Genomic DNA, 9,840 nt, shown 5'->3' on the forward strand with positions numbered 1-9,840 from the left:
CACACACACACACACACACACACACACACACAAAATCACACAATACATCGTGTTCTCCTACAGGACCCTGACAATTCAACAGGCATATCTTAGTATCACTGTGACTAGAACTCCCAAATTAAAAAGAAAAAAATGCATCTTAAATTTGTAACAGATAGCATTTTGTCTTTAAGGTATCGTAAATGCTGCAGATTGTAATCTTTAGGAGAGTGCCATGTTTTTGGTTGATTACATTAGCTGCAATTTCTAACAAAGTTGTACTTACCTGTCTGCCTTGAACAAGTGTATGCCTGTTTTTGCCTTGGTAGTCCACTACTCCCACGTAGTCCAAGTAGAGATCTACCCAGTAAACCAATCTGTTGACGAGGTCCAAAGCCAGGGCTGATGGCTGCTCCGCCTTTGAATAAATTATCCTTGTTCTATTCATCCCATCTAAGTCACATCTCTCTATTTTGGGAGCATTCCCATAGTCAGTAAAGAAAAGTTTTCTGTTGAAAGAAAAGTAAATGTTAATATGAAGAGAGAGAAGGCATATTTGATAGAGCCATCTGTAAAAATGCAAAACTTTCTTTCTAATTTATTTCAGTAGTTACATCTGCTAGCTTCCCATAACCATTTCCATATAATATCAGTCATAAACGGAGAAATCTGCTAATGAATATTGCAGGGCATAAGGGAGCAGGTTAAGCAACAACTGTAAAATTTCCTTAAAACCAATGACTGTGGTGGGTTTATTTTTGTATCAGCGGAGTTTCTCTAAGCCTCATAGACTCAGTGCATCCATCCTATTCAGTACAAGCTACTGAAGCAATCCAAATCACCAGGCCAGGGCATGTGAGCCACCAGACGCTATCTTCAACCTGCTTTCCAAATTGCTAGTAATATTTGGGTCCTATAAAACCTATTCTGTATCGTTCTGTAATGTTGTGAGGGGCAGTGAGCAGCAAACCTGGAATAGAATGAAGCATCGAAAAAAAACAGATTTGCTGTTTGCAGCACTGGGGATAAGACATAAATACTGTGATTCCCAGACCTACTCCAAACACTTCCCAACTAATAGAATTGTACAAAGGAAATGAAGGACACTTCTCTATTTCTCTTAATGCACTTTGAAGAAAATGCTGAAACAAAATGCTGACTTCTGAGACAAGGAATCTTTTAAAGCAATTCTGAGACTGCCAAAGGTTTAAATGCACCTGGAACACTTGAGTGTTTAATATTTGATTAGTATTCACAATGTTTAGTAAACACAAATCAATTTCAATTATCTTGACAATAGTTAACAAGATTTCCACTCATGAGACTTAATTGCATTTGTAAAGGGAAGACCATTTTGCCTTGACTTAAATATAATCTCAAGAATAATCTAATTTACAGTGACTGAGCAATATGAAGATTTTACAAACTTGGAGAAAAAATTTTAGTTACTTTTCTCAAAATTCTTGAGTTATCTAAAACAATAGGTTACCTTTCAAACTAAACAGTGTTATTTAAGGTGTAATTTTACCTCAGTTCTGTCTGTATGGGCAGTTTTAAACATAAATGCATAGTGTTCTGTACATCCAGAGTTTGTTATGTGTTCTTGAAAGATTATAGAATCAGTATTAAGATAAGTTAAACAAATGACAGTCTCTTTAGACAGACAGCTCTCTATTTTGGTAAAGAACAAATAAAACTGCATAAACATATTCCAGCACACACCTTCTCTGTCCTCTTGTATCTCTTTTTCCCCTTCAAGCTTCTGATACCTCCACATTCCTCATCTTTAGCCAATTTGATTATAGCTCACCCAAGATAAATTTTCATAAGGAGTGCATTTCTTCTTTTATAGAAACTACATTAATGAAATACATGAGGAATACGACTCTCAGATATGGTCTATGCGGAAGAGCACTGCTATTTTTATAGAAGGTCTACTTCATGGCATAAAGCTTCTTATTTGTGAATTACCCATTTCTGAGTAGTTCATTTTACAGAGGTCAAGGGAATTAGTTATTGTGCAGACACTGAGGATGGCAGAAGCAGTCATACCATGGACTGTGGGATATGCAGAGACTGTAACAGATAAGAAGTGAATTAACATCCATTTGCCTGCAAAACTTGTGATGTACTCATTCTTAATAGTGGAGTAGTATTCCATTGTGAAAATGAACTACATTTTCTAAATCCATTCTTCTGTTGTGGTTAGTCTGGTTAGTTTACAGCTTCTGACTATCACAAATAAGGCCACTGTGAACATAGAGGAACACGTGCCCCTGTGGCATGGTGGAACACCTTTGGGTAACTGCCCAAGAGTGGTATAACTGAGTCTTCAGGTAGATTGATTTCCAATTTCCTGAGGATCCTCCAGAACTCAGACCAAAAAAAGATGTGCATGCTATGTATTCACTGATAAGTATATATTAGCCAAAAAGTGCAGAATACCCAGGACACAATTCACAGAACTCAAGATGCCTCAATCCCACGTGGGAGAAGAAAGAAATCATGGGGACAGAGAGATGGAAGCATCTGGGTGGGAGAGGGGACAAAGAGGGGAAGGGGGAAATATGGTCAGATATTGGGGGGGGGCCAACAGGACTGAGCACTGAGGGCCAGTAAAAGAATGGAAATAGGTAATATCAGGAGGTAGGAGGTGGGGGAATACTTTAGAATATACCAGAGATCTAAGAGGTGAGAGACTCTCAGGACTCAAAGGGAGGAACCTTGGATGAAGTGCTTTGTAGTGGGGAGGGGAAACTTGTAGTGTCCACCTCCAATAGGGGGACAGGACATCAAGTGGAGTGATGGGGTTGCCATACCATAGTCAAAAGCTCTGACCCAGAATTGTTCTTGTCTAAAGGAACCGCAGGGACAAAAATGGATAAGGTCCTGAGAGAAAGGAGGTCCAGTGACAGCCCCAAATTGAGATCCAGCTTAAGGGGAGGCCTTGAGGCCCTGACACTGTTACTGATGCTGTGGTGTGCTTGTAGACGGGAACCTAGCATGGCTGCCCTCTGAGAGGCCCCAAAAAACAGTCAAAAGTCTCAGACGCAGATACTAGCAACCAACCAATGGATGAAAGCCTGGGACCTCTGTGGTTGAGTTGGGGAAAAGCTGTAAGAAGCTGAGGAAGAGGGCAGCCCCATAGGAAGACCAGCAGTCTCAGCAGACTTGGACCCCTTGGATCTCTCAGACACTGAGTTAGCAGTATGTACCCGTTAATATGAGCTTCCCACCACACCACACACATATACAGCAGTGGACTGCCTGGTCTGCCTTCAATGAGATAAGTACCTAACCCTAGAGAGACTTGAGGTCCCAGGGAGTGGGGAGGTCTAGGGGGTGAGGGACAGATGGGGACATCCTTTGAGAGACAGGGGGATAGGGAGGGGAGGTATGGGATGGAGAGTGGATGGAGAACAGACCTGAAGGGGGGACAAAGACTGGACTGTAAAAAGAAAAAAAAAAAAACAGATTAAAGAATTAAAAAAGAAAAAAAGAATTGGAGTAAGATTGCCCAGCAGTTCCTTCAGGGGACCTGGGTTCAGTTCTCGGCACTCACAGTACAGTTTCCTACTCCAGTTCCTGGGTATCTGATGGCCTCTTCTGACCTCCTCCGGTACCAGTCACAGACATACAAGTAGGCAAAACACTTACCCACATAAAATGAAGTAAACAAATCTAAAACAAAAGTAAAAAGAAACAAACAAGCAAAAGAAAAAAAAAAAGAAAGAAAGAAAGAAAAGAGAAAGGAACAAACAAAAATGTGCAAAGACCTGTCTGGAAATCAAGGCTTATCCGAAACCAGGAACTGGACTTACTGGGTTAAATCCAGGAGAAACAAAGAGAGTAGAGTGAGGACCCTGGAAGCCTACTGTTACGGAAACAGACAAAAAGAGAAAAGAGGGCAGAGGAGCTCAGACGCCAGGTGAGGTTAGAGGTCAGGGGTACTAGAAAGATGGATGGATCAAACTTCACAAACAAACATGGGGAAGCCATTGGATTTGATATTTATTAAAGTTTAAGTAAGCTTGATAATCTGATGAAGATAATTTATAGTTATGAATTAGCTTATAAAGAACAGTACAAAAGTAATTATTTCTACTAGATTTTTAGTAATATTTACTACAACTTCAAGATTAAGACAAATGATTTACAAATATATTCAACATTATAATAAGCCTGGTTATAATAATGAGAATAAATATCAGCCACACCTATTGAAAAATATGTATACATATATATGTGTGTGTATAATGTATATATATATATATATATATGTATATATACACATATATATGTGTGTGTACATGATATATATACATATATATGCCTACACACACTCACACACATATATATATGTATGTGTATGTATATATATATATATATATATATATATATATATATATATATGATTTTCTATGTGTGTGAGAGTTACTAATAATTTTACTGTTTCAGTGTAATAATAATTTAAAAAAAACATTAAGATAAACAGGAAGAGTTTGGATATGTGAAACCCCTGAACCAAAAGAGCAAAGAATCAATTCCTTTCTCCCTTAAAACACACTGTAGAATACCTAGTATCCAAGAAACCCGGAAAATTATTCTTAACACTAAATTTAACCTCCCAGAATATGATGTGCCATGGTCATATTTAACTTTAATCTAAGAAATCGAGGTATAATTTGAATGAGAATTATTTCCCCCAGGTTCAAATACTTGATCCATTGGTCCCATGTGAGTGGCACTGTTTAGGTAGGTTCTGGGACCCTTAGGAGGTATTGCCTTGTTGGAGAAAGTATGTCACTGTGACTTTGAGAGCTTTCAGCCTCACCCCGCTTCCAATTTTCTCTCTCCACTGTGTGTAATTAAAAATGTGATTCTTCAGCTTTCTGCTCTGGGTATCTGCTCTTGTGACTCTCTGCTCCTTCTAGAGAGGCCTTCTGGAAGTATGTGCCAAAAATAAACCATTTGTTCTATAAATTGCCTTTTCTCATTATGTTTATAAATAACAGAAATAACTAATACAAAGGGAATTTCCAAAGATGACTCCCTGGCCATAGTATTTGGTACACATCTGTATCATTAGAGCAAGCATGCTCTTGTGTTGCCAATTTTCAATTTTGCTTAATTTTACCTTAACACTTCCTATTAAAGAGAAAAGCTAAGGCCAGGCACAGTAGCCTGGATTGGAATCTGTAATCCTAGAAATTGGAAATAAGGACCAAAATTTCCAGGTTATCCTCTGCTACACAGCAAGTTTGAGGTCAACAAGAGTTATGGATGAAACTATTTTAACTGAGATGTAACTCTACTATAACTGAAAAACAAAAGATAAATTGTACTCTAGACTGAAAAGGTGCCTATCCTTCTTGTATTTCCTGAACCTTAGCTCCACTAAATGCACCATCCCAATTGTTCTTCAGATATTACTACGAAGTTGTAACATTCATTTAGAGATGTTCAATCTGCATATATTCCCATGGCCAGTATAACACATGGACCTTATTCCATTTTTTGGTTTCCTTATTTTGTGAGAATTTCAAACATAAACCAAGGTTTTATATATAGTAGAACGGATAGCTAGCTGTGGTCTACGTTTGGATTCACCAGTCCTTCAAAATTTATTCTCAGTTGTTTGTCATGGACCCTGTATCATGTGAGGCTATCATGTGAGGCTACAGCAAACATCATAACCCTTTCTGGCTAATACTGTAAGCTTCTTGAGAATGAGAACTTCATCTCATAACTACAATGTGCCTGTCATAATCAACATTTTAACAAACATACGTAACACAACAATTGTTTAAATTTTTACTGTTAAGCAATAGTGCTTAGTTTGGTTTGCAAGACAGAGTCTCATTCTGTAGCTGAAACTGATGTTGAACTCAGGTTTTGTGAGTTTTGGAGCTACAACAGTCTGCCACCTTGCATGGATCACTAACATTCTTCCTAATAATGTCTGCTGCTGAGAATGCAAGCCAGAATTGTTGGTCCTTACTCACACTTGCTTTGAAACAGGTTATTCATTGGACCTTTCTTTGTTGTTTGCTTTCACATTCTAAGCAGCAGAGTTTCTATGGATATTTAAAATTGGAGTTGCCTCATTTTTCTACTAATTAAATTAAGCTGTGTCATTTGATCTGAAATATGATAGTTGCACCCTCTGTTGTTATTGCCTTTTGAATTTAGAATCAAGAGGAATGCCTATAACCTACTCCAGGAGTTGTATCAAAAATTCATCAAGAAATGGCATTTGCAATCCAATTACACCCATGTTTTTTTCCTCAATGTTTTCTGAACACCTAAGTCCTTTATTAAAAGATTGTGCATTTCTTTTAGTCATGTGTGTGCAGGGGAGGTTAGAATGGGTACAGTAACTCTAAAAGCCAGATGGCATTGCTGAGTTCCCCCAAAGCTGGAATAACAGGTGTTTGTGAGACAGTGGGAACTAAACTCTGGTCCTCTGTAAGAGCATGAACTGCTCTTAATTGCTGATTTATTTCTCCAGCTCTAAATAGACCACAACATGAGGTTGCAGCATCACGAAGATTGAGAATAACTGGTGTACACTGTTACTGGAGATCAGCCCTGTCCTGTTCTATACCCTAGTCCTTTACAACTTCAGTTTTGCCTTTGTTCTCTTAGTCGCCATATCTGTATCAGCAATCTTTTTTATTTGATTATAAACCCAAAAAAGATAATTATATGCAGAATATTCTCATGATGCTATGAATATCCTCCTAGTTTTCTCTTTTTCCTATCATCAACTTTCAAACTAAAATAAAACCATATTCCAAGTGTTATCTTTAATTCCAAGAAGGTTTACTAAGAACACACCAAGGCAGGAATGCTTTGGGGGCTTTTTACTACTCATCTAGTTCATAGTTCTTTTCTCTGCCCTTATCTAGGAAAAAAGAGGTTCTCATTTCAGATCCATTATCACATCACAGATGCTGAGCAGATTTAACCCTGACATCTTATTAACTGTAGGTGCAGTCTTCCCTTGCTGCCAATGTGTACACGTTACATGGTAGAAGGTAGCTGGAAACTGAGAATAATTAGTAAACTTTCCTGTAAATCACATGTCCCTAAGTAAGTTGTGCAGACAATGATAGTGTATTGTGCCTACAGGCAAGGAGCCAACGGCTCTAAATTTTAAAGCAAAGCAATTATTACACATACTAATACCTTAAAACAAGCTTTCTTTTGTTTACAACAGTGGTTGTTTATTTTTTTCTTTGTTTTTAATCTTTTATTTTCTTCATTGTTTATTGTTTGGTGATAAATCTAAGAATTACTTTGGCCACGGGTACCTGCTTTCACTGCATTGGCGATGTTGTTCACAAGGACACATGATTTTTTTTTTTCCTAGAATTGTTCTTAGTCTTTTTTAAAAAATTTTATTTGTAATTCATTTTTAACAGTCCATATTCCATTCCCTACCCCTCCCCACCTACCCTCCAACTGTTCCACATCCCTCACTTCCTTCCCACCCTACTCCATTTCCACATGGATACACCTGACCTCTAAACTCCCTGGGGCCTCCAGTGTCTTGAGAGTTAGGTGCATCATCTCTGAATGAACAAGGACCTTAAGTCCTCTGCTGTATATGTGTTGGGAGCCTCATAGCAGCTGATGTATACTGTCTGTTTGGTGGTCCAGTGTTTGAAAGATATCAGGGGTCCAGATTAATTAAGACTGCTAGTCCTATAGAATCGCCCTTCTCCTCTGCTTCTTTCAGCCTTCCCTAATTCAACAACAGAGGTCAGCTGCTTTTGTCCACTGGTTGGGAACAAATATCTGCATCTGACTCTTTCAGCTGCTTGTTGGGTCTTTCGGAGGGCAGTCATGATAGATGCCTTTTTGTGAGTGTTCCATAGCCACAGTAATAGAGGACATATGCTCTTTAGGCATACTTCCATTCAGGGTTTTGTGTCTTTCACTCTTAACTTTTGGTAGAATATAGTGACAGACATTAGAGGATGATGAGAGATTTCCAAATAGTTTTCAGAATTACAAAAAGTTATTTATTTTAACACTAAAATGTAGATGAAGAAAATATCTAATAAAAAATTGGAAAAATGTAAAAAAAAATATGATGTTCTAGTGCAAGATATTTCACATAACAGTATTCATAGTAGGGACACCTGAGGGGGTGGATGCAAAGCTAGAAAGTGTAAATGCAAAACTTGAGAATATCTATAGTGATCTGATCATGGCCCAACAAGAACACTCAATGTCTATGAATCATGTCTTAATGATGGTAAGTAAATAGTTTCTATTGCAGAAAGATGATGTATCATTTCTTTGAACATATTATACTGAGAACTTAATTCTGTACTCTTTTTTTGTAATTTAGTGCTATCCAATGCATATTAATTGTAATACAATTTTATATTATTTGTCCATTATATAAACAAATTTGAACAAGAAAGCAATTTTCCACAGTATATAGAGTAATTAAAGTGTACTCAGAATTAAAGTAACAATATTAAATATTTAATACTGCAATTGTTGAGTGCAATAAAGAATCTGAAAGGGTAATGAATCTCCCTTATAAGAGGTAAAAATTTAAATTCCATTAGCTCTTGCCATTTAACTTTGTAGAAGATAAACAATTAGACAGTTTTCCCTGTCTAGTTAAGCCTGTAAGACAGTTAGTTATTGATTTTTCTTGTTTGGTGTTTTCACTTTTGTTGTTGGTGAAACCTCTGTTGTCCTTGGTTTTCAGTCTATATACAAACACAGAGAAATTAAACTGGACGTGCAGGCTTCTACTCCCAGGCGGCATCCTTGGATTGTGAAAACATTTCTCTAATGATTCTCCCCAAAGTGTCTGTGCACTGGATGTGATGGACAGTGTGGCTGGCCTGTTCTGCATGTTTCTCTGAAAAATGTTGTTCCTTTAAGCTAATGTTCTTGAGAGGCCCAGAGTTACAGGAAAACTTTAATAGTAGACTATCCTTCAAAGATAAATAGGTCAGACTGAACACATGATGATAGGCTAGGCTTTGCAGAGGCACTAGATCTTCTCTCTCAATAGTTTAAACAGGTATAGTGTCCACCCAGTGGCCACATGTGTTGAAATAGGTCAAGTATATAGGTAGGATAGACAGGAAGGAAAAAATAACTCTGGATCTTGTGCATATAGCATGAGGAAGAGAGGAGAAGTCACAGAACAAGATCTTCCATGTCTTCAGGCTGTAGGGGGGCATCTTAGTCCCTGGCCTTTGGCCTGGAGATACATTGCATTATCTAAGTCTACATGAAAATTTCTTTGAGTTGGTTTACATTGACATCTGTAGCAAAACCCAGTATATCCTAGCTAATCCATTATAATGCTGTGGGCCCACAGATGCAGAGGAGTCTTTGTAAACTGTTGAAAGAGAAAGCATCAGACGTTTTGGGAAAGTGTTTGAAAGGCAAACAGAAGAGCGTGAATCACTCCAAAAGAGTTAAAAATTAGCATTATATAATTCCATTTGACATTCTGACTCTAAAGAAAAATAACTTTAGAAACAGAGATTATCTGCAATCTTTCCTGGTTTTCATGAAAATATAAGACAGAATTTAATAATAAACAATAATTTCTTTAAAAGTAAAATCTTGTGTGTGTGTTTGTGTTGTGTGTATGTGACAGCCATTTAATCTTAGTTATTCAGGAACCTGTGGTAAGAGGACACAAAGTCAGAGGTCTTTATGTGCTCAGATTCAAATCAAAAACAAAGTCAGCAATTTAGTGACACCTTGTTTCAAAAAGTAGCATAAATCGTGTGCTTAAAGATCAATGGTAGCCCGATCGTCCTGCGCCTCTCCTGCCCAGGAGGGGTGTTCGCCTGGCGGCTGTCCGCAGGCTGA

At 37.8% G+C, this 9,840-nt stretch overlaps 1 protein-coding gene across 4 annotated transcripts in view; it reads right to left on the minus strand.

The window, feature by feature from the left end:
- Window positions 1-9,840, minus strand: part of Lrp1b (LDL receptor related protein 1B) — a 1,962,444-nt gene that overhangs the window by 875,818 nt on the left and 1,076,786 nt on the right. For all 4 annotated transcript variants that reach the window (XM_021192210.2, XM_029535926.1, XM_029535925.1 and 1 more), the window contains exon 8: window positions 266-488. In XM_021192210.2, coding sequence (XP_021047869.1) covers window positions 266-488 — 223 coding nt within the window. The remainder of the gene's footprint in view (window positions 1-265; window positions 489-9,840) is intronic.

The sequence above is a fragment of the Mus pahari genome, chromosome 3 (assembly GCF_900095145.1).
Source record: "Mus pahari chromosome 3, PAHARI_EIJ_v1.1, whole genome shotgun sequence".
NCBI lineage: Eukaryota > Metazoa > Chordata > Mammalia > Rodentia > Muridae > Mus > Mus pahari.